This window comes from Caretta caretta, chromosome 10 (assembly GCF_965140235.1).
Source record: "Caretta caretta isolate rCarCar2 chromosome 10, rCarCar1.hap1, whole genome shotgun sequence".
Classification (NCBI taxonomy): Eukaryota; Metazoa; Chordata; order Testudines; family Cheloniidae; genus Caretta; species Caretta caretta.
In genome coordinates, this window is record NC_134215.1 from 32,309,309 (window position 1) to 32,334,907 (window position 25,599).

At 50.5% G+C, this 25,599-nt stretch overlaps 1 protein-coding gene across 3 annotated transcripts in view; it reads left to right on the plus strand.

Moving 5' to 3' along the window:
• Nucleotides 1–15,192, plus strand: part of AXIN1 (axin 1) — a 225,096-nt gene extending 209,904 nt beyond the window's left edge. For all 3 annotated transcript variants that reach the window (XM_048865935.2, XM_048865932.2, XM_048865933.2), the window contains 2 exons: nucleotides 10,339–10,506; nucleotides 12,542–15,192. In XM_048865935.2, coding sequence (XP_048721892.1) covers nucleotides 10,339–10,506; nucleotides 12,542–12,668 — 295 coding nt within the window. In that variant the 3' untranslated portion in view covers nucleotides 12,669–15,192. The remainder of the gene's footprint in view (nucleotides 1–10,338; nucleotides 10,507–12,541) is intronic.
• Nucleotides 15,193–25,599: the final 10,407 nt, after the last annotated feature.

The following is a 25,599-nucleotide window of genomic DNA, read 5'->3' on the forward strand; positions in this document are numbered from 1 at the left end:
CCCCTTGCTCTAGGCACAAGGCAAAGTCCTGTTTTAGTTCCTGGAAAGGAGCTGTGTGAGCAGTTCCTAGAGCAGTGCCTGGGATGGGGGCTCTACAGGGTTGACCTCTCTCACTGCCCCAGCAGTGTGTACGTGGCTTCTGGCGGGGAGGAGCTCACTTGTTTTCATGAGGTCTGCAGTGCTTAGTTGATTTAAACGGGGGTGTGATTTTTAATGGCCTTTATTTTCTGTGGTGCAATGAAGGGACTTCCTGAAGTTGGCAACTGTAAAACGATCACTTTTTGTTGGTGTCCTTAAAAGTCGAAATGGCAGGTGGTTCTCGTGGCAGGAACAGAGAAGGGAGAGGCAGAAACACTTGGTTCTACAGTAGAACCTCAGAGTTACAAACACCTTGGGAATGGAGGTTGTTCGTAACTCTGAACAAAATGTTATAGTTCTTTCAAAAGTTTACAACTGAACATTGACTGAATGCAGCTTTGAAACTTTACTATGCAGAAGAAAAATGCTGCTTTTAACCATCTGAATTTAAGTGAAACCAGCTCAGGTTCCTTACCTGGTCAAATCTTTTTTTTTAAACTTTCCCTTTATTTTTTAGTTGTTTACGTTTAACGCAGTACTGTACTGTACTCCCCACTTTTTTTGGTCTCTGCTGCTGTCTGCATACTTCTGGTTCCAAACGAGGTGTGTGATTGACTGGTCACTCTGAGGTTCTACCGTAGTTCTGTTCTGGCACTGATTCACTGTACAGCCATGTTCAAGTCACTTTGCCTCTCTGTGACTCAGTTTCCTCATCTATCAAGCAGGGGTAATAGTCCTGTCCCTAATGTACCTTGCAAGAGAGGTGTGGGATTAATCAGCATTTACGTAAACATGTTGAGCTCCTAAGATGAAAGGCATTTGAGAAGTACAAGATAATTAATGCTAGTGTCTGAAAGCCTTTCATTGCCATGAAATACCTTTTTAAATGGCAATTGCAAACAGCCGCTCATGCAGTGTTCCAGAGACATGAAACTTCAGTGTCTGCCTACTTAGAAACTTAGACATAATTTTTCAAAGGCAACCTCTAATTGCCTGGTTTCAATTATTTTCTCATGTAACTGCCCTATGGTCGACTCAGAGCAATGTTTACATGAGGTTTAGATTGACAAGTTATAATTAAAGGGCATTCCCAAGTAGGCTAAGCCCCAAATATCCAGCCTGCCTATAAACTGGTGTGATCAGATAGGGATTGTCCTCTTGGCTCTGAAGAGCATTTCAAAGAACCACCCACCCTCCCAGAAATGTATAGACACAGACACATGGCCTATATACAGATTCCCATGATACCTGCAGAATTAAAATAATATAGCAAGTATAGTAAACAACATTCTCTGTAGAACCTACATGGTGGTGTGTGGTGTTTGTTATTGTGGTACCTACTGTCTAGCCAAGGACAGGAGAATAGGCTACATAATCAGCTGCATTCTCAGGGCTGTGCTGCTGAGCTTAGTCGGGCAGATGCTCACACACAACAAGCAACCTCCCCAAATGGGTGGGCATATTGCCCCTCTGTTGAGGACACAGGAATGAAACAAACCTGTCTGTTGCATGGAATGTGCCAATAAGGATGGTTTCATTTCTGGTTTCTGAGAGAGTCTTGGAAACTGGAGAGAATAATACAGCTGTCATAAAAGGCAAAGGTGCCTGTGTCCTTTGTGGGTAGCCTGTTTAGTGACCCACGAGAATGCATGCAGGAGTCCTTGGAGGAGCTAAGAGTTCCTATCAGTAGAAATGTCCCTGCTGAACTGTATTGTCTGGAGAAACCCTGATGCTCACATGGAAACATGTTTGGGCCAGTGTCCCCTTTAGAGTCCATGCCCTTGTAGGACTAGCAATCCAGGGGACTTGAAAATAAGATCTCTGGGTAATGGGGTGTCCTCATTCTCTGAGGGCGGGAAGGTGAGATACAAAGGCTGAGATTCAAGCATATGGAGAAAGTCCCAAGAAACCAAGTTAGTAAAGGATAGCTGTTGGCTAGGGACAGCTAGCTCTTAACAGGAGGTTGTTTCCATGCAGCATTGTACACCCCTTCAGGGATGCTGGCCAGCCTTATGGCATAGAATCATAGATGTATAGGACTGAAAGGGACCTTGAGAGGTCATCTAGTCCAGTCTCCTGCACTCAGGGCAAGACTATGTAATAACTAGACCATTCCTGGAAGGTGTTTGTCTAACCTGTTCTTAAAATCCTCCAATGACAGAAACAATTGTGTATTAACTATATGGATTACCTAAGAATTCCCAGCTAACACTCTAAGGTTTGGTAGGTTCTTGTCCCAAGATCAGGCCCAGTATTACTAGAATCACTTGGGATCCCTGGCGTCCACAGTTGCAACATTTGCACTTAGCAAAAACGTTCTGGATTTGCAATAGTTTTATTAACACAGATAGCAAAGGTACAAACACTCCAACCCAATGAGATAGAGAGAACATAGAATGAGCATCTGAGCAGCCATATACTCACTCCATCCATTGCAGAACAACCTGAAGTGTTAATCATTATTTTCCATGTCACCATCACCCGTGGTCATTGTCTTGGCCTGTCCCAGGCATGCAGGCTGTGATACAGCTTTGATAATGTGTTATACTGACTCCACTAAGTCTAATGCGTATTCAGTAGCATTTCAGCCCCTCTTCCTTATTTGAACTTCCACACCCCACTAATGTTGGGGTGCCCTTCTCCCATAGATTACTAGACCTTTTACCTCAAGCTTATTAGCACATATGTCAATTAGTTACCATGGTGTTTTTGTGGTTGGACTGACATCTGATGTCCGCAGAATCCCCAGAATGCTCGAACCAGCTTTATCTGGCACATTGCAGTATCTATTTTCTAAATATCCACAGTTTTATCGCACTTCTTATATCCTGAGGTGTTGGGCCATGGCTATCTTGTGATAACCTAATCTGGGGTCACTTTATTGGTTAGCTGCTTACATCAAATTGTTCTTTGCCCCTGAGGCCTTGTTTGGCTACATTAAAAATCTTACCGGCCTGAGGCTTGTAGGCTTTTGCATTACTTCCTTAATCCATGCCTATATCACACCTGCCTGTACCTGTAGACTACGCCTTTTAAAATGCCATTTACTTCAGCGGGGAGCCACTGCAATGGAACCAAAAGCCCAAAGAAACAGTGGAGTTTGGTAGAGACTCATTCTTTGCTTTGGGAAAGCAGAGAGAGCTTCCCTACAGAGACCCTGCCTCGGGGGACTCCAGGGTCCGCCTTTGAAGGAGGAGGGAGGGCACAAGGAACAAGTTGGCCCTGACCATTCTAAGAGAGCAAAACTCTTTGACCCCTTCTAGGAAGGTTAATTTCCCTGTCAAATTGACCGTATTCTTCACATGTTTACCTTCTCTGTAAGCTGTCCCCTCCTTCCTAAGGGACCCTCCAGAAGCCTCACAATCTCTTATGCTGTCTCCTAAAAAAACCTGGCTGCTCTAGAGAAAGGTGAGCAATGTCACTCGGCAGCATTCTAGCCACCACTGTGTTCTGGCTCTGGATGTGAAGCGTGTGTCTGTACCCAACTGTAATGACAGCCAAACCTTCCCGCAACAGAGATTAAACTCTTATAGCTGGACAGGCCCTGCTCTCCCTATGCGGAGCCCTGCTGCGGGAGGTGTAGGCTTCCTTGGGAGCTGTTCTGAAGCTGTTAGGTGTTGGGTGCACAATGATCCCTCCCCCTCCTCCCCAGTTATTAAAGACCCCAGACCCAGGGACGCTCTTCTCTTTCTGCCTGTACTGATGTCTCTGAACCATTTCTCTCAACTCCGCACAGCCAGTTTCTTTAGCTTGGTCCCAGTGAGATGTAGGCAGCCCTTAGGCAGGTGGTGGTGTGTATCAGCTGTTCAGACTGACAGCTGCTGCAAGTGGCACACTAGTTTATGCCCAGCCCAAGCTCCCCATCCAGCAGACGTTCTAACGTGCATTTGATGTGTAATGAATGCGGCCATGGCAAGGGCAGACACTCAGACCTCAGGCTAGTCCATTTGCTCTGCCTCTGCCCAGGAGTAACACAGCCCTTATAACGCTACCCAGGCACAGAGTCCAGTGCAGAGTACCAACAGCCTTGGTGCCACGGGCCTTCCTTCCTTCCCTGTCGGAACGGCACCTCTTTCACGTGTGGCTCCAGCATGATGCAACTAGGCCGCTCATTATAATAGCCTGTTAGATAGTCACAAGGGATGGGGAACAAGTAATAATGAAGTGCAACTGCAATGAATCATCTTAGTGCAGCATTAAGACATCCTCTTTGCTCTCAAATAGCATTTCATGTTCAGAACAGAAGTAACACTCGACCACTTGGAGCTGTGTACATGGAGTGTAACTCAGCGTCACATTTCCAAAGCTGACAGTACTGAAAAACCACTAGCTCAGTGGGGCTGGGAGCCCTATAGATGCATCCGCTGGGGAGGAGGATGGAGCATTGTGATGGAGTATTTATACATTGTCCTTTTGAACAGTCCAAGCCAGCAGGACAGTCAATAATGGCACATTGGACAAAGGTGGGGCTCGGGAACCTTCCTTGGAATGGTGAAGGGCTGGTGCAAAGGGTTCGTGAGAAGAAGTCTGGTTTATTATAGGGGTCAGAGATTACAGTACTTACAAACAGCAGCCCCTGAGCTGCAGTTTCAGGAGGAAAGCGTATGTTGGGTACGTTGATCACCCCAATAAAATGTTCTGCTCCCAAAAGCAGCAGCTCTGAGACTTTTGATCTTGTTCCACAAACAACAGGGTTCCTCACATGCTAGACGTTCTGATCATGGCTCCTGGGGTGTTTGCGAAGAAGCACCTTGTGCTGCAGTCTTTCTGGTTTGTTGCCTGCTCTTTGTGGTCCTGGAGCGGGCGTGTCACAAGGAGCTGCTTCTCTATCAGGGTTGCTGCCCCAGAGATGAGAGCGCCTTCTGTGCCCAGCCGGTTTGGTCAAGCCATCTTTTCTTTTTGTAAGCTGTTACATTTTGGATGGATGTTCAATCAGGACACCAATCTGTTTTTTTTTTTCAGAAGGTCTGTATTTAAGGCTTGTTTATAGCTAAAATCAATTAAGGTTGAGGCAGAGAGATTCTGCATAGCTGGACCAAACCCTGTCCTGTTAAAGGGTACAGAGAGGAGAGGTGCACAGCTGACTTCAGCAATTCAAGCAGTGTTCCCAGCATTCATTTTTCTCTTGGAAATCAGGTCAGAGAGCGGGCGAGACACATTGCACAGGCAGGTCTCTTGCTGTGTGTAGCAGAGGTAGATCTCATGTGGAGTTTAGGAGCGTTCTTGTGGGGAGGGGGAATGATTGACTACTCCAGCAATCTCTCTATCTGCCTGGCTGTGAGTAAGGGCTGGGCAAGTGCTTTGGCAGCGTGTGCTGGGATGCCCTGATGCAAAGAGCTGATGTGTGAGTTCCTGACCTTCGCACCACCAAGGAGTTCGGGAAAATGGTCCTTGCTCATACCCTGGAATGCCCCATTGAGTGAGCTCCTTGTGCCGGTGCCATACTGTACTGTAATCTTTAGCAGCAATGGAGGGTAGCCACGTGTTTCTAGTTTGAGATTGTTCTTTAGATCCAGTGTGGTTGCACTTCTGTTAGGCCAGCTTGTATTCCAGTGCTGAATGCGGTACCCGCTGTCCCTGACCTGTATCTTGCCAAGTCTGAGTAGGTGTCACTGCTCTTCGTGTGTTCTCTGTAAACCGTTGTCTGTTTGTCCCAGTGCTGGCCGCCCACACTGCTTTGATTTATGGCAAAAGTTGGGGGGGGGTTGGTGGTTTCTAGGCCCATAAAAAGTACCAGAGTCAGCATTCCTAGGCATTAGCAACCGTGCCTGTGCTTTGGAAAGGAACAGGCGCTCTCCTAGCCGTGCCTAGAACCCAAGCCTGTTTTCCATGGCGTTGGCATTTCTCCCTCCCTTCTGTTTTGAGAGGTCCTTGGAGTAAGGGAGGCACCAAAGACGTGCTCCAGCAGGGCACAGCATAACTGTCGGATTCTGTTGCTTCTCCAAGTGGGAACATGGTTTACAGGCGACTCAGATGGGCCGAGAAGGGTTTTAGCCAGCGGTCATTCCCCTCCCCTGCATTCCCCCCAGCAGAACTGCAGCAGCCCCTTTCTCAGCTCTAGGAAGAGGGGACGTAGGATCTCTTGAGTTTCCCCGCTCTTAGCATGTTCAGTTAACAGCCATTTGTGAGAGAGCCGTGGCCACCTGCGTCAAGCTGCTGCCATCTCTCCCATACTCACGCTGCCCTGATGGAGCAGGGCCCTGGTGGGCTAGCAAGGCTGCCGGCGTTTGTCTGTGTTCCTCGGCGTTCTCGTTCCCAGAACAGACTGAGCGCGCTCTGTCTCACAGGATGAACAAGAGCTTCTTTACCCATCACTATTGTGGGCAACATGGATTAAGCCTGTGGATGGCATCTGTAACTTGCATAATCTGTAGCACACAAATGCACAGCCCAGGCCGCCGAGGCACACATCTCAGCCATCCCTGGAGCTAGGAGAGTTGGGAGACACCTAAGGAGTGGGAGGTTTTCCACACCTCTTTGATTAACTTTTGGCTCAGAATTTGCCTGACGGTATGAACTGTTTTTACTTTCATTGGAATGCGTGTTTTTCCCAAGGATGGTTCGATTTTTGAATGCTCTCCTAGCTACCGGGCAGCCTATGCTTTGTGATGCGGCTCGGAGAGGCTGTGAAGCTGTGCTGGCAGTGGGGGGCCCCGGGTGCTTAGAAACCCTGCACTCTTTTTCACAGGCTCTTCTGAGCAGAACATGTACCAACAACAGTTGAGCTGCACTTCACACCTCAGGGCTTTGAAAGGAGGCAAGAAGTGTTTCCCCTGCCCAGGTTTTCCATGTCGATATTTACATAGGCATGTCATAAAAAAGTCACTCTGCATGTGAGCCAATATTTAAAGGTTAAGGTCTCAGTTATTTCCAAAATAGCAAAACTGGGGTTAACTCATGTGCTTGGCAAATTCTGTTTTTATAGTGAGTTTCCAGTTATATAAATATAAAACCATCCTTTAATCCAGTCCACTGTATTGTAATTTTCAAAGCTGCCAAACTTATATGGATTTCAGAGCAAAAGCTGCCTCTGGCTAAGCCCACACATGCCAAGTGGTGAATTTGTCTAAACTTTATGAATGAGAAGAACACAGATGAAAGGCGTTATAGAAGTGCAAAGCACTATTATTGCCCGGTGTATCCACCTTTGAAAATAGAGTTCTTTGAGTTGTGATGCGACAGCCAGAACCATAGCACCAGCTAACTCAGTACCCTGGCTTGTGCATAGTGAACACTTTAAGAGGTTCCAAAAATAATAAGATTGAAAATGTGCCCCCCACGCCGGGAGCATGACCACCTGCTTTCACTCCCTGCTTTCACTTTCACTGGCATGTGGGCTTTTGGGGGGACTGTTAACAAAATGCTACCTAGGAGTTGTCACACAGCTCCCAGGGGCCTTGCCCTGATTGTGTAGCCTCCAAACCTCCAGAAGTGCATTCACACACACAGCTGCTTTGCGGATTCAGGGGAGCATGTGCTCCTGCCCCTGAAACCTTTTACCAGCTCCCAGATTGTGTAAATTCAAAACCACTTGCTAAATTAGCTGCTGATAGCAAGGGGGTGCCCCTCTATAATAGTGGACTGAGTTATCTCTTTGATTTGCTTCTTTTGAGGATGTTAAAACATCCGAAAAGTTGTCTTGGCAATAAGAAAACAAGTCCTGCCCTCAATAAGTTAGTCTGCCTTATGCATTTCTGTATGTAAGAGTAAGAGAAATGTTCCGGTTTGTGTAGACTAATGAAACACCATCCTGATCTGGAGCAGACAGGCTGGCAGTGGCCGTGTGTTTATATTGTAACTGTGGATTCAGGGCTGTCCAGGGAGCATTCCCCACGGACTTACACGGCTAGCGCCAGGACCCAAGAGAGAGGGATTCTGCAGATTGCTCAGAAATCATTGCTGTCTCTCATATGGAAAGGAAATTTCTCTTCTTGCTTTTTATTGCGCTGGAGGGGGAATGCACAGCAGATTACAAACTACGGCGGCACTAGATTCCCTCTTAGCAGACTCTGAATGCCCTGCTGTGCTGATGCGCCGCGTGGCCAGTCCATGATTTGTAGGAGGGTGTAGAAGAGTGCCACCTGGGCTCTGCAGACACAGATCGCCTCTGGAGGCGGCGCAGTCATCAGGAATCACACACCTGTCTGTCTGTACAGGTGTCCCGTGCTAGCAGCGCTCCCGCCGGCTCCTGCAAAGGGACACTGAGCTCCTGCCCTGAGAGCCGAGGAGGGCTTGTTAGCACAGCCCCCTCCCTCTCATGCTTGTGGGAGCCCATGAGCCCTCTTCCTCAAACGGAGTGGTGGGGAGTGATTGAAATATGCCACAGCTGAAGTAGAACCTGCATCCTCTCTCCCTAGCAGGAGCCCCATAGGGTCTGTCTGTCAGCCTGACCCTCCGTACCTGTATCTGGGACTAGCAAGCTGTGCTAGCAACCCCATACTGCCCTGATGGGCTAAGCATGCTCGTGCAGGTGAGCTCAAGCTCACCTTTGGAGAGGATGCTCCTCATAATACTTCACTGGTGACTAGCCCCTGTCATCCAGGAGTCAACATGACTTTACAAATATGAATCAGTATTAAACCTCAGCACCCCCTCCTGGCAGGCAAGCATTATCTCCCACTCTCTGGAGAGCCAGGGGCTGAGACGCGGAGAGCTCCAGTGGGTTACCAAGGTCACATTGCACCGTGAGTCACTGACAGAGCCAGGGATCAGCCCCCCAGGCTCCTGGCACCCAGCCCCACTCCTCATTAGACCCCGTTCCCTCTGTTACTAGGGCTAGGGTTCTGCAGCATGGGTCCCTCTCCGTCTGTATACAGACAGTCACAGCAGCCTGTGGCAGAGAGGGCCCCAGTCCCGCAGCACTGGCCCCTGACTGCAGGGCCTGCCACAAGTCTGTTCCAGGAATAGGCTTGGCCACAGATCTGTGACTGGCTCCTGCCTGCGTGCAGAGCGGCAGGGGTGTTCATGCCAGCACTCGGCCTTGGGGCCATCTCTACTAAATTGTCAAGGCAGGGTGCCAGTGTGGGGACCACTGAAGGGGCCAGCGTAACCCCTAAGAATATGTCCTCCCTGGTAGCTGGTTCTGGCAAACCTAATGAAACAGCTCCATGGGCCCAGCAGGAGGCTGCGTTGCTGGGAGAACTGGGGCATGGGCTCTCTTAGATAAAGCCAGCCACTGGTTACAGCAAAGGGGCTCTTCTTCCCAGGGCAGTTCTTGTGTGTTCTCGTGTGCAGTGGCAGAGGGCGCATCCCGCCCTGGCCCCATGACTGATTCCTGTGCTGTCAGGGAGGATTCTGTGTTTCGGTTCCCAGTGCCTATCCGTGCTCTGCTTTGCTGTCACCCTGGCAGAGCTGGAGCTGCCTCAGGGCCAGTGGCTGGGCTCCAAGCACCTACATTTCACAGCAGGGCAGCCTCTGCCCACTGGTGGGCAAATCAGGAGCTAGAGACAGTGGCTGTGCGCTTGTGGGGCTGGGCTCCGGGCCAAGCCAGCTACCAGAGGGGAACGAAACCTGCATCCCCACTTTAAACCATCCTCCTCTCAGGCAGCCAGTGTCAAACTTCTCCACAGCCCAGGCCCTTGGAGGGCGCCCCCCTCCCCAGCTCTGGGAGGGACAGGACCAGCTGATGGGGTGTCCTGAAGAAGGACCCCAGTTTTAAAAAACCAAACACCATCCACCCCACAAGACAGAACGGCTCTGAGTGAGGGTGTTCCCTCCAACACTGCTCCGTGCTGTCCAGGCCTCTGTGGGCATTGGTTCTTCCCTGACTGACTGTCATGGGCTGGGCTGCTGAGTTTCTGCTTCCTCCAGGGCAGTCCAGGAGGCAAAGGTTGGACCTAGGATGTGCCTTTTGGCCCTGGCTGACGCTGGAAATGAAGAAATCAGTCCAGAGGGGGAGAGGCATTCCCCCAGCAGGCCAGCAGTCAGCAGAGTCCCCCTGTGGCCTTCCTCAGTTCCTTGCCACATGTGACGGCTCAGTGGAGCAGGAGACTCCTAATGGGACATGTCTCCCATTTCACTGGGGAGCTGGGAACAAATTCCCTGACCATGGGACTCCAGGAGCCCACCAGTCCCGTGTCAGCTGGTCCCCAGGAGCCTGCAGTGAGCACTAACTAAGGCATACTGATGACTTCCATTAACCCACATCTCATGTTCCCCTGTGGCAGCGAAACTCCTTGAAGCCTCCAGCAGCGTCTGCCAGAACGAGCCACCAGGCCCGATGTCATTACTTAGTGGGAATGTTCTTGTTTTTCATGGCAGGTTGAAGCCCCAGAAGAGACCAGGCAATGGCGCTTCCCAGCCATGTGAGAATATCGTGGTCGCGTACTACTTCTGTGGAGAGCCCATCCCTTACCGCACCTTGGTCAAGGGGCGCGTGGTGACGCTGGGACAGTTTAAGGAGCTGCTCACCAAGAAAGGGAATTACAGGTAAGACAGGAGAGACCTATGGTAAAGTCCATTCAGCTCAGCCTGCTCCTAGGTCTCTGCTGTCCACACACGGCCACGTTCACCTTTTGGCTCTTCCTCCCGTTTGCCCCTAAAGCGGGTGTCGGGGCCTCCCTCTGAGACTGCAGCACTAGCTCTTTACTGTCTACGTTCCTTAGTACCGTGGATGTCATGGGATCTTGGCTCGCAGTGATTCTCCAGAGATGGAGCCATGCAAGGTAGACGAGGCAAGGGACTGCCCTGGGGAGGTGGTGTTTCTGAGTCAGCCGGGGACGCTGTCTCACTGCAATGCCAGGATGCTAAACCTAAAGCAGCAGGTGTCAGTGGGAATCATGGGGGTGCGAAGGAGACTAAGGGGACAAGGCCCCTCCTATCCCAGAGCAACCTCCTCCCCCCCAGGCCCTCTGCATATGGTGGGGTTCTCAGGTATGTGCTCCCAGTATTTCAACAAGGGCCCTTCTCTGAGCCTGTACTGAACCCCATGTTCCAGCAAGGCAGGGACTGCTGGGGGGTGGGGAGGAGCTGGGAAATCTTTCCCAATTTTAAAAAGAACAGTTTTCTCAACCCTTAAGCAAGGAGGGAGGCAGGATCATCGGGCAGAGAGCTTGCGGTTCAGAAAAATAAGCAGGCTCAGTCTCTGAGAAGCATACGGCTAGTCCAGCGCAGGGCCGTTGGAGGGGAGAGCGAGTGCCACGGCAGTGTAGGCTAACTCAGGGCAGGGGCAGAAGTATCGTTGAGTCCTAGGAATATGGCATCCCAGGCAGAGATGTGCTAGCAGGATCCAGAGAGAGCTGACGTCATCCATGCTACCAGCGAGCAGGCAGTGGTGTGAGTGCTTTGCCCATTTGTCTCTCCCAGCAGAGACAGATAAATGAGACAACTGCAGGTGATGCGGTCAGAGGTGCTCTCCCTGGGGCTCCGTTCTGTGGCACTTCCTCCTGCAGTGCTGCAGCTGTCATTAGCCGTGAAGCACAAGTGAGAACACCCAGTGGCTAAGGAGGTTTCTTGTGTGTGTATTCTTTAAGAGGCAGGTAAAATGGCGTGCCAGGAGCTAATTTAAAGAAGGGTGGATCAGGGCAGGAATTCGGCCTTGGCCCTGAACATGTGCGTACTGTGTGTTATTGAAGTGACGAGTTACAGGTATTTTAGGGGTTTGGTTCCAAGCTACGCTTGTGCCGTGCTGCAGTCCAGATGGGACAGTTCAGCTGCTGAACTCTTTGCAGCCACGTGATCAGGGCAGACAGGGCAGTTTGGCCTGAGCGTGTTTTTTCGAGAGCAGGGTCTGGCTTTGAAGAGTGTTACAACAGCAATTGCTGCAAGCAAAAACCTGCTTGTGTACCAAGCCAGCAGCCCCCACCAGGCCCCAGACTCTGCTCAATGGAGGGCTGCCTGGGCTGCACGCCAGTTGCATAGAGGCCAGTTGCATTGTAGGACCTGTAGCCTCTCCGAGCCATAGCTCTAGCCTCAATAGGAGAGCAACTTTGGTCCGTACTGTGGGACTGTTTATGGGGTGGGCTGCAGGACCCAGCTGGTCAGCCTCTGATGCTAGGAGTGCTGGGAGTATAGTTGGTGTAAGGGCCACTCCCACTGTATTTGTACTAGGATTGGCAGTGCCTGCCTTGGTGAGCCAGCCATCACCTGCAAAGCTTATCAAAGGAACATATGGCTGGTCCTTGAGTCCAGTCCCTGCTATCGCAGGCACCTGTTATCTCTGCTGCCATGCTGCTTCTGTAGGGGAGGGTTTGGTGGGAGGGCAAGAGAGAGGCTTTTAGTTCTGGCTCTGGAGCCAATTTGGGTGTTATGGACATTTATTCCTGTTTATCACATCCACCCCCCAGGGCACTATCACATAGGAATTAGGTGTACGGCATGCTTGGGTTTGAGTCAGTGTGTGGCTTCCGAAGCCTATTAGGGCCCATGGCTGGGGCTGGTGCAGCCCCTGGTGGGTGGGACCCTGCAGGGTTCTGGGCTGCTGCCAAGTGGGTGATCCGTTCACGTGGCCACCTCTGCTCTGCAGGTATTACTTTAAAAAAGTGAGCCATGAGTTTGACTGCGGAGTGGTGTTTGAGGAGGTGCGCGAGGACGAGGCCACCCTGCCCATCTTTGAGGAGAAGATCATTGGGAAGGTCGAGAAGATTGACTAACGGGAGAGCCAAGAGGCCTGGGAAAGATTTTGGAAGTCTCAACAGTCTAGAGCAGATCCAGAGTTGGTGCTCTGGGAGGCACAGATCCCTCGGTGCTGGGCTGACCCAGGCTGAGGGAGGCACCTCAATCCCTCCCAAGGACTTCCAGGAGCTACACGTTGCCAGTGGGAGGAGTTCCACCACACAGACTTGCCGGTGGGATCCCCGCCGGGCTCCCTCTCCAGACAGAATATTACGTGTATTGTAGCATTGTACAGTTGAATTAGAAAGTGTAATATGACTTGTTTACTAAAGCTGCATATTTTTGATATATTGTAATAAAAGGAAAATCTTTTCAATGTCACAGTGCTCTTATGTAAATGTAAGACGTACAGGTACTTCGGAGCTCACCCAGCGTGTACAGCCATCTGTCCAGCTCGGCATGGAGCCTTGCCTTCATCCGACCCTCCCCATGTCCTGACAGTGGATGGCTTTTAGTTGATGCTACTGTGTGTGTGAGGTGGAGAACTCCCTCGGGGAAGTCCACACAAGCTGCTATCTCAGATGCTGATATGGAAGCCGACACTTTGGCTGGCTCACACTGACAATACGAAGGCCAGAGTAGTGCGGGGTTGAAAACCTGGGTTTATGACATATTAACAAGCCACTTTTAATCTGTTTACCTTGCCCATGTTTTAAGCTACCAGATCTCCTAGGAGTTTTTTCTCCAAGCGTTCTTGTGACTGAGTAAGCATTGGAGGAGAGGGCTTGTATTTAGGAGCTCTTAACACCGTGATCTTTTGTTAGAGCACCTACTGCGGCTGGTTGTTGCTGGAGTCCATGAGTGTCTGGTTCCTGCAACTCGGATGCATCCCAGTGAGTGTTAGCTACAGTCCAGCCAGGAGGGGGCACCCTGGAGCACGGAGCACCAGGATTAGGGATGGGATCGGCGGGTTCCGTTTTAGTGAGAGCCTTCTTTGTGAACTGCCGTCTCCTGCTCTTTTCTCTGCAGATAAGAGGCGATAGTTGGAGAAGTCTGGTGACACCTGCTCCCAGCCATAAGCCTTTCCCAAGCACATGCTTTGCCGGAGGTCTCTCATCATATGTAATTAGCAATCAGAGAGCCCTCCATTCACGCCTCTTCGAAAGTTGCACCCCGCCATAGGGGTTGTTGGCTGTAGATCATAATAATTTGTTGTGCTGTGGCCATGGCATGTCGGCCCTGCCAATGCTGAGACCTGACGTGGAGACTTAGCCAGAGCGAATGTAGTGCAGAGAGAAAACCACTTGGAAACTTGCAGTTTCTGTTCCACGCGGCCAGGAAAGGAGAGAAATCTCACCATGGACTCTGCAGGTCGATCTCTTCTGGTAGCACTGCTGCTAATACCTGAATCCTCTGAGAAAGGGCGCTCTGGAGAGACTGATGAAGGCGCTAATCCCCAGGAGCCGAAGGCAGCCTTTGGCTGTATTTGTGGCCACGCGGTAAAATAGAGCTGTTTCTGCATGTTTCCCCCTCGATGGGCACATGTGGGACCATTTATCATCAGTAGAGCTGCCCAGGAATCTCCTGGGAGGTTACACCCCCTAAGGAGAGCAGTCACCCTGGCTGCAGAGAAGACAGGACCCTCAGGGAAGGGTCCCAAAGGGCCAGTGTTTATTCAAAAGCAAGAATGCTGGGGGCTAAGAATCTAAAGCGATTGTTGTTTAAGTGTGCTCCCCACGGAGCACGCCAGACGGTCCAGGACATAGCCCTGAGCCTGCTGCTTCTGCCAGCAGCTGTCTTGTCCCTGCACCATTCTGCAGGCCTCTCTTCACCGACCCACTGAGCTCCCTTAATCCGCCACACTGCAGATCATCCCTTCACCTGAGTCAAGTGTAAATATTTGTCAATTAAATCACCCAGTGACCCAGACCCCCTTCAGATACCAGCCCATGCCCCACCTGCAGATCAGTGGGCCTCTGTGCTGGTCCATTTCTGCCCCACAGTAAGGATGTGAGGACTTTCACATCAGCACTGACTCTGGCCATGGTTGTTCTTCTGTTGTGTTCTCAGCTCTACTCTTTCTGTTGGTTGCAGCGTTGCTAGACGCAGGCGTGGTGATGACAGTAAGAGGTGATATAGTGGGATAGGCCTGCGTGATTGTGTATCCACACAGGTAGGTTTGCCTCTCAGTATATTGTATATGTCACAGAGTGCCTTTTGAACACGGTTCTGTAACTTGCCTATCACTATGTGAAGTCCAGCAAATGAGAAGTTGTTTTCATCCAGGGAACTGCATTACAAACATTTTTCTTCTTCTTTTTTTAAGTTCAGCTCATATTCTGTGTCTGGTGAAATTGTTAATGTACCCGACAGCCACAGGTTTTCCATTTGCCCTTGTTTCTGAAGGGTTCCACTGTAAATATGTACATTTTCTAACCGCAGCGTCAGCCGCCAGCGGCATGCCTATAAACGGTGTCTCCTGAGCGTTTTCATGTGCTGACTTGTACAATTATCTTTTAAAAGGTACTTGGATAATAATGAAATAAAAAACCCAACATCCAACTGGCTGCTGTTTTCCTTCCTTCTCTGGAGAGCTGAGGTATGCGAGGCTCAGCAAGATCTGCCCCAAGGGACACAAGCTGAAGTAGGTAGCTGGAACGGTGGTCGTGCTGGTAAGAGTCAATGCAGGTAGCAGCAAATGGACAGGACTCAGAGAGGGCGTATGCCTCAGGACCTGTCTGTGAAGTGCAAGCTATCTAATCTAGGAGGGCCCCATTTTGCAAGCTGCTTTTTTACCCCTCCCTGGTATGCAGCCCTTCACAGGCGCTTGGTCCAGGTGCATAGCATACCTTAGTCAGTTCAAATGGCGGAGGGAGTTTAAAGCAGGCATAATTGGAATTCGGCCAAGACCCCGGGGTTGGCGGGCCTGCCATTTATGCAGAGTGTCAAGGAGTTTTTTTAGGAAAAGAATATGAGCACAAAGTGTCACTGCAAATGGACTGCAAAGCAAGTATCAGCTGCTGCCCTATCTGGGTTCCTATTGCCCTGATCTCCCTGTGTTCAGCAGTGCTCTCCATTCCCAGAGAGACCCCTTCCTGACCTGCGAAGTTTATAATCCCACCCCCGGGGTGACAGGGTGGGTGCAGTCAGAGCACCGTCTCGTGGGGGGGTGGGGTGGCTGGGGATTGCAGGTCACAGCAAGGAGGGAGCACTGTTGCTCCTGGGGTTGTGAAAAGAAAGTGAGTTTCAACGAGGAGTTTGAAAGGAGAGGCTGAGCCCTGCTGGGATGGGGCGGTTGTGCGGGGTGCTGGGGCAGCAGGGAAAAGTGAGGCTGGTGGTGGGAGCAGGGCAAAGGGGAGGAATGGTGGGAAAGGACACCAGAGATGCAAGTCAGGCCGCGTGTTGAAAGCAAAGACCAACTTGAAGCTGGTACGGAGGGTGAGAGGAGGCAATGACATGTCCAAGCAGCAGGTAAGAGGCTTTTCACTGCTGTGGGCTGGAGGGAGGCGAGATGGGATGGTTGAGAAGGGGAGAAGCATAGAGCCATTAGGACAGAGAGGGAGGGTGGACGCACAGCAGGATTAAACCTGTTACAGCAAACATGGCGCATGCAGGCAGCTCCCTAGGACCCCTTGTCCTGGGCTGCTGGAGAGATGGTCCATGCTAAATGGGAAAAGCAGCAAATGGCAGGTACGAAGAAACCTTTACAACGGAGCGTGACCATTGCAGAGATGACTGCCTGAGTCTGAAGAGAGCCTGGAACAATCGCTTGGCGAGGTGTGGCCAGCTCCACTCACCTCACTGCAATAGTAACTCGATTGCCTAGTGATGATTTAAACATTAACTGTTTCATTCCACATCTAAGGAAGGAGCCGCAAGGGGGTGGGGGGCTACACAGATCTACATAACTCATGGAGAGCAGCATCTGAGCTGATGCCACCACTTATCTCCTCCCCGTCAAGGAGCTGAGCCCACAGGCACAACGAAGCCCCACCAAGGAGAGCCCAGTGGTGCTCAGAGACCAAGTGCTCATAGCAGGGGCAGCTGCACAATCTGCAGTGAGTGGTGTCCCGGGTGGGTGGAGTTTATTTTGTGGGTGGGGCCTGGAAGAGAACAGACCCTTGGCCCCTCCCTCATCTGCTCCTGAGTGAGAGTAGCCATGGCAAGGCAGAAGGGGCTGGAGGGCTCACCAGAGGCAGTCAGGAGAGGGGAGTGGCTGGCTGGGGTGCGACCAAGCAAGCTCCAGCCCCCTGCACTCATCCCCAGAGGCTCCTTTGCAGCAACCACCTGGGAGTGGCCTTGTTTATGAGATCTAGCCCACAGAAAGCCAAGGACTCCTGGCCCAAAGCCCTTGCCTTGGGCTGGCTACTCAACGAAAGCAAGGGATCCATGCTGCAGAGTGTGGTGTCCAGGACCTGCCTGGGCATGTGGAGAGCAGTTCCTCCTGCAGTCCTGACTCAGGAGTGGTGCCCCTCTCGACTCGCCAGGGCTAGAAGAGGAAAGGGCTGGGGCCTTGTCCCTCCCCAGTCCCTAGGCTGATGTTACGGGAACAGGGGGCGTGCATCCAGGCAAGCTGGGTCCCAGCGGCTCTGGGACACCCTCTCCCCAGGCCAGGTTCCCTCTGGTGGAATGTGTCTGGCGGAATCCACCAGGCAGGAGCCTTGCAAGCACTTTTCTCCACTGGGGGCTGTGGAGGGGTCAGCTGGACTCAGGCTGTTTCTGGACTGAGGCTGGGGTGATGAAACATTTTGGTCCTGAGATGCCACACTCTGCCAGGCTTCCTGTGGGTAGGGGGACCAGAGTAAGCGGGGATTGGCACATTCCCAGAAGGCTAGAGCCACAAAGGGAGTCAGACGCAGCATTGCAGCCCCACACCCCGGGGCCCTGTCACCTAGGAGATTCACAGCGTGAGCTGGATGTCTAGGCTCCCTGTACCATGCACAGCGGGGAGAGAGGGGCCTAAGAATGGGAGTCACAGAAACCAGCGGGCAGCACAGGGAGCTGCCAAAGCTAGCCAGCGGGAAATGCTGAGGAGAGGGATCCCGGAGAGAGAGTCAGGTGCCTCTCCACTTGGATTCTCAGCCATGACCCTTCCTAGAGCTGGGCACCTGAGCTGGTTTTCATGAAAAATCAGAGGTAGACCTCACCACCTCGTCTGCCCAATAGCCTAGTGGTTAGAGCACTCGGCTGGGGTGTGGGAGACCTGGGTTTGAATCCCTGCTCTGCCTGTTTTGGAGCAAGGACTTGATGCCTGATCTCCCACTTCGCAGCTGACCACTGGCTACTCGGTGGTGGAAGCTATACACACATCCACGTGCTCGCTGGGGGCAAGATGGGCAGGGGAACTTAGTTTGGGAATCCTGCCAGGGCTCAGGTAGGAGCAAGGGCAGCAGGCAGCTTGTTAGCTAAGGTCACTAGGTCTTCAGCAGCTTCGCACCTGCTGGCTGCCATAAACAGAGACACCTTCTGGGTTTCAGTGTCAGCTGAGAGGGGGGTTGTGAATGTCAGTGGTGCCTAAATGTTGGACTCAGGCACATAAGCAGTGCTAAATATGTGCTAAGGCTGAGCCCCAGCACCTCTGGGCTTGGCCGTTCAGAACACTGGCACCTCTGGGCTTGCCGCATCTGTTTTGAAAGTAAATACATTGCTTGACCCCCAGCACTAATTAAGTACCACACCTAAGTCCCTTTGTGGCTCTAGCTTGTTTTGGCACAAGCAGAGGGTAGGTGCCAAGGATAAGGATGAATCTGAGGAGCCAAATCCTTGCCCAGTTCTGCAGCCCCTGAGCAGGTTCAGGTTTGCAGTTGGTGATTAACCCATGCTGGCATTAGCCCTCAAGCTGCCAGCCATGCGGGCTGAGCTTTGGGTGGGAGGCCAGCCATATGCCTGCTGAAAGAGTGTGTGCTGTTGGGGGGGCGGGGATAGCATTGGTCTGACCCAGCAGCTGGCGTGGAGCGAGCACCTCTGCACAGAAGAGCCATGGCCCAAAGTTGGCTGGTCCACCTTGCCCATGTAATGCTATGATTAGACTTAGTCAGGGCACATGCTTAGCTAGAACCCTCCTGAATCATCAAAATCCTCACACATCCTTAGCCAGTGCCCAGTTCAGCCCTGCCTAGCGTGAGAGCCGGCTAGATCACAAGCTGAGAGCATGGCCCTCCATCCCATCCGTTTCCCTCCATCCCACTAAGATGACTCCTTAGCAAGCATCGTGCCTGGGACCATGCCTTGAGGACAAGCTCTGGGCTGAAGTCCTTGGGCACCGCCTGTGCCAGGCTCTGCCCCCTTTGGGAAATGGTTAGGAAGGATGGGCCATTGGAGAGGGAACATTCTCAGTCTATTCAGAGCACTGCAGACTGAGCAGCAGCATCCCTGGGCTTCCAGGCGTGGGCTTTTGGACCACGCTGCCAGGAGGTTGCTAACTGGGGAGATGGCGGGGACCCACCTACCCCTTCCAGGTGATAGCTGAGCCTGGAGTCTGGTTGGTTCTAGAGCCGTGCTGCGAGGCACTTACCGAGCTGGCACTCCGCTCAGTGCACAGAGCCCATGTGTGTGCTTAGGAGCAGGTCTGGGAGCTGGGCTGGAGTCAGCTGCTTTGTTCCCTGAGCTGGTCACTGAATAGGCCGGTCTGGGGTGGGATGCACGGCTCTGCGGGTGAAAGCTGCAGCACTTATGGCCTCTTGTGAACCATGATTGAAGCTGGTGCTTGTCACAGAGACTGAAGCCAGTGGCCTGGCTGAGTTGGTGGCTCCATCCCTGCGGTCTGAAGGCACTCGTGCTCCTTCCCTGGGACACTTCCACCTGAACTCCTGCTGGCTTTAGAACATCTGTTGAAGCAAAGGCCGCTCCTCTCTGAGGGACTGTGATCCCTGAGGGTGCTTGGGGTGGCAGGAGAGACCTAAGCAGCCCAGAAAGGATTGAGTCATGGAGCATGCTGGCGTGAGGGGGCGAGCAATGAGGGCACCCCACACAGGTGAGAAATTCCTCTTATTGCTGGCAGAACAGGGGGGTTCCTTGTAACCCTTCTCCGCCCTGCAAGCTGTCTCACAAAGCACTAGCCACAGCCTCTTGACTGCCTACTTGTGTTTCTGGAAACAGAGCCCCATCTAGTGCTCAGAGCGGCAAGTGCCTCTCTGCACTGGGAATCTGATCTCTCCCCAAGGCCCCAGGCTCCTCCGAAGGGAGCCTGGTCACTGCAAGGGCTTCTGGTGCCCATGTTGATTTGTGGGATAAGATGGAAGGAGTTTCAGTCACGTGTTGGACTGTTAGGCTCAGCTATAAGTGCAGAAAACTCAGTAATGGGGGATTTCACCTATCCCCATACTGAGGTGTCACCTCAGGACAGGATTCAGAGAGAAAATTTCTAGACACCATTAATGACTGCTTCTTGGAGCAGATAGTCCTGGCACCTACCAGGGAAGAGGCAGGTCTTGTTTAAGTCCTCAGTGGGGCACAGGATCTGGTCCAAGAGGTGCCTATAGCTGAACCACTCAGTAATAGTGACGATAATGTAATTAAATTTAACGTCCTTCGGGGGGGAAATGAGGGGGGACCATATACCAGAAAAACCCACCATAGGAGTATTTAATTTCAAGAAGGGGAACTACACAAAAATGAGGAGGCTAATTAAATGGAAATGAAAAAGGAACAGTCACAAGAGTGAAATCCCAGCAAGCTGCATGGAGACTTTTTTAAAACACCATAATAGAGGCTCAAATTAAATGTATGCCCCAAATTAAAAAGAATAATAAAAGGACCAAAAAATGCCACTATGGCTAAACAGCAGAGTAGATGAGGCAATTAGAGGCAAAAAAGCATCCTTTAAAAATTGGAAGTCAAATCCTACTGAGGAAAACAGAAAGGAGCATAAACTCTAGCAAATCAAGTATAGTTAGACAGGCCAAAAAAGAATATGAAGAGCAACTAGCAAAAGACACAAAAACTAATGGCAAAAAAATTCTTTAAGTATATCAGAAGCAGTTGGGCCAATGGACCATCAAGGTGCTAAAGGAGCACTCAAGGAAGACAAGACTGTTGTGGGAGAAACTAAATGAATTCTTTGCATCAGGCTTCACTACGGAGTCTGTGAGGGAGATTCCTACACCTGAGCCATTCTTTTTAGGTGACAAATCTGAGGACCTGTCCCAGATTGAGGTGTCAATAGAGGAGGTTTTGGAACAAATTGATAAATTAAAGAGTAATAAGTTACCAGGACCAGATGGTATTCACCCAAGAGTTCTGGAGGAACTCCGATATGAATTTGCAGAACTACTAACTCTGGTATGTATCTTATCATTTAAAACAGCCTGTGTACCAGATGACTGGAGGATAGCTAACGTGATGTACATTTATTAAAAAGGCTTTAGAGGTGATCCCGGCAATTACAGGCCAGTAAGCCTAACTTCAGTATCAGGCAAATTGGTTGAAACTAGGGCTCTCAAGTGATTAAAAAAATTAATCGCGATTAATCGCACTGTTAAACAATAATAGAATACCATTTATTTAAATATTTTGGATGTTTTCTACATTTTAAAATATATTGCTTTCAATTACAATACAGAATACAAAGTGTACAGTGCTCACTTTGTATTTATTTGTTACAAATATTTGCACTGTAAAAAAAAGAAATCTTATTTTTCAATTCACCTCATATAAGTACTATAGTGCAATCTCTTTATCATGAAAGTTGAACTTACAAATGTGGAATTATGTGCAAAAAATAACTGAATTCAAAAATAAAACAATGTAAAACTTTAGAACCTACAAGTCCACTCAGTCCTACTTCAGCCAATCACTCAGACAAACAAGTGTAGTTACAATTTGCAGGAGATAACACTGCCCACATCTTGTTTACAATGTCACCTGAAAGTGAGAACAGGCGTTTGCATGGCACTGTTGTAGCCGGCATCGCAAGATATTTACGTGCCAGATGTGCTAAAGATTCATATGTCCCTTCATGCTTCAACAATACTTGCATCCATGCTGATGATGGGTTCTACTAGATAATGATCCAAAGCAGTGCGGATCGACGCATGTTCATTTTCATCATCTGAGTCAGATGCCACCAACAAAAGGTTAATTTTCTTTTTTTGCTGGTTCTTGTTCTGTAGTTTCCGCATTGGAGTGTTGCTCTTTTCAGACATCTAAAAGCATTCTCCACCTCTTGTCCCTCTCAGATTTTGGAAGGCACTTCAGATTCTTAAATCTTGGGTCGAGTGCTGTAGCTATCTTTAGAAATCTCACATTGGTATCTTCTTTGCATTTTGTCAAATCTGCTGTGAAAGTGTTCTTAAAACGAACATGTGTTGGGTCATCATCTGAGACTGCTAGAACATGAAATATATGGCAGCATGCAGATAAAACAGAACAGGAGACATAAAATTCTCCCCCAAGGAGTTCAGTTACAAATTTAATTAATGCATTATTTTTTTTAATAAGCTTCATGAGCATGGAAGCATGTCCTCTGGAATGGTGGCCGAAGCATGAAGGGGCAAATGAATGTTTAGCATATCTGGCACATAAATACCTTGCAACGCCAGCTACAAAAGGGCCACGCAAATGCCTGTTCTCATTTTCAGGTGATATTGTAAATAAGAAGCAGTCAGCAGTATCTCCCGTAAATGTAAACAAACTTGTTTGTCTTAGCAATTGGCTGAACAAGAAGTAGGACTGAGTAGACTTGTAGGCTCTAAAGTTTTACACTGTTTTGTTTTTGAGTGCAGTTATGTAACAAAAAAAATCTACATTTGTAAGTTACACTTTCATGATAAAGAGATTGCACTACAGTACTTGTAGGAGGTGAATTGAAAAATATTATTTCTTTTATCATTTTTACAGTGCAAATATTTGTAATCAAAAATAACAACATAAAGTGAGCACTGTACACTTTATATTCTGTGTTGTAATAGAAATATGCAGGAGGTCAGATGAGATGATCATGATGGTCGCTTCTGACCTTAAAGTCTATGAGTCTATGAATAAATGGTCAGTTTTCAGAATGAAGAGAGGTAAATAGTGGTGTCTGCCACAGGTCTAGGCCTAGTCCTGTTCAACATATTCATAAATGATCTGGGAAAAGGGGTAAACAGTGAGGTGGCCAAGTTTGCAGATGATACAAAATTACTCGATAGTTAAGTTCAAAGCACACTGCGAAGAGTTACAAAAGGATCTTGCAAAATTGGGTGACTGGGCAACAAAATGGCAGATGAAATTCAATGTTGATAAATGCAAAGTTAATGCACATTGGAAAACATAATCCCAAATATACATACAAAATGATGGGGTCTAAATTAGCTTTTACCACTCAGGAAAGAGATCTTGGCGTCACTGTGCATAGTTCTCTGAAAACATCCACTCAACGTGCAGCAGCAGTCAAAAAAGCAAACAGAATGTTAGAAACCATAAAGAAAGGGATAGGTAAGACAGTAAATATCATAATGCCACTATTGAAATCCATGGTACGCCTACACCTTGAATTCTACATGCAGTTCTGGTTGCCCCAGCTCCAAAAAGATATTAGAAATGGAAAAGGTACAGAGAAGGGCAACAAACGTGATTAGGGGTATGGAACAGCTTCCGTATGAGAGATTAAAAAGCTTTGGTACTGTTCAGCTTGGAAAAGAGATAACTAAGAGAAGGGGCTATGATAGAGGTCTATAAAATCATGACTGGGGTGGAGAAAGTGAATAAGGAAGTGTTATTTGCTCCTTCACATAAGACAAGAACCAGGGGTCACCCAATGAAATTAAGAAGCAAATTAAAACAAAAGGAAGTCCATCTTCACACAACACGCAGTGAACCTGTGGAACTTGTTGCCAGGGGATGCTGTGAGGGCCAAAAGTATAACTGAGTTCAGAAAAGAAATAGCCACTGATGGATCACCATGAATTTATCTATTAGCCAGCATGGCCAGGGATGCAACCCCATGCTCTGGGTGGCCCTAGCACCTGACTGCCAGAAGCTGGGACTGGAGGACAGGGGCTGGATTACTCAATAATTGCTCTGTTCTGTGCATTCCTTTTGAAGCATCTGGGACTGGCCACTTTTGGAAGACAGGATACAGGACTAGATGGACCAGTATGGCTGTTCTTATGTTCTAAGAGCCCAGACCAGCTCTTCTCAGGGCTCCGCAAGGAAGGGTGTAGCTCAGCTGGGCTTAGGGGCCCCTGAGAGGGCAGGGCCTGCACTGTGGACCGCATCAGGCAGCCTGTGCAGGAGGACATGGCTACGTGGGGAGCTGGAAGCAGAGGCCTGAAGAATCCATGAGAGCTGCACACCTCTCGCTGCTCCTTGGCTCTACACCCACTGCTTGGCATCCCACTCTCCTTTGTACCCAGCGCCCAGACTGCCCCCACAGCCTTGTGCCAAAGGGCTATGCCTTGCCATGGGGTTCAGCCTCCTCGCTGCCCCGGGCTGAGAAGCACATATTCTGGGAGTGTCTTCAAGCCAATTGTGCCTCCCCAGGGCTGGCTCAGCCCATTCCGCATCCCCCAGCCTGGGCTTGGCCTCCTGGCAGCATCTCTCTGGACTTTGCTGTGGTGGTGCTGGGCACTGGTCTGGCGCTGTCCCTGTGATCTCATGGCCCACCTGGGGCTGGGGGTTCTTCCCATAGCACATGGACAGGAACCATGGCTGCTGTTCAGATAATATGGGGCTCCTGATCTCCCCTCCCCACCGACTCCCTCGACTTTTGCCCGCCTTTCTGACTCCCCATGCTCCACTGACCCTTGGGCTCCCCCTCAGCTAGATGCCAAGCCCTTGGGCAAATCAGCTGCCTGCCCCAGCTCAGCTCCTCCTGCAGGGCCTGCCCCCACCAGGCCCCCTGCTTGCACTACTGAGCTGGGCTGCAAGGGCCCTGCCTCCATGAAAGGAGAAGGAGGGCTTGGGGCCAGAGAAACAGCTGGGCAACTTTACATTAACTGGCCCTGGAGTCCCTTGAGGACGGGGCGGAGGGCATATGTGGTTACAGCACCTGAGAACATGAACAGAAAGGCCACGCTGGCTGCCGCTGGAAAAAAAAAATCCTGCCATCTGGGAGTTCTATGCCGAGGTTGAGTGAGGCTTAATTTTACTTAGAAATCACTGTAAGCCCTGGGAGATGGGGTCCCGCTGCCAGCCTTGTGCGTGGCAGGACTCGTGCTCTCAGCCCTGGGTGGCTGCTGCACTGCTAGCATGGGATGTGGGCGGGGGACCCCACTGCAGCCCCCCCAGGCCTGCGGAGGGTGAAGAACCCTAAGAGGAGCAGAGGTGTGGCTGGGAGGGCTGAACTATGGCCGGGGGACTGACGTGAGGAGGGTGAGGGTTGTGCGGATGGTGGGTTCTGAGTAGATGGGTGGGAAGATGAACTGAGGGTGGTGGGGGTCGATAGGGTAGTGGGGGCTGAACTATTGGGGTGGTGATGGGGGCTGGGGAACTGAACTGAGGAGGGGGCTGAATTGAGGGGGGGGTGGGGACAGAACTGATGGGGGTCTGGGGGACAGCATTCATTGCTGGGCAGGAGAGGGGCAGATGTGGGGGTGAGAGCTCCTGCTGCAGGGGCCAAAATCACCGTATCCAGCACATTGGGAGAATGGGTAACACTAATGTCACACGCGCACGCCCTGCAAACGGGCAGCGAGGCGGGGGTTCAAACAGCAAGAGACTGACCTAAAACACACTCTAGGATCTTTTTAAAAAAATCTCATGATTTTTGGGGGTCCGACTCATGGGGCTGTGGGGACCTGCTGGGAGACCAGCATGGTACCCAGGCGAGAGCTCATGCTGCAGGCTACAGGGGGATAAGCCCCAATCTTACTGCAGCTGATGGAGGCCCACCCTTAGCCCAGGGGCCCTCCCTGCTGTAGGGCTGAGGAAAGCCCTGTGGGCCACGGGACAGCAGACACATTTCTCACAGTGCCAGCGTGCCATCCATGCACTGTCCCATTTTCTCCCCCTGTGGGAGATGTGCTGGGAAAGTATGCAGCTGGGGTT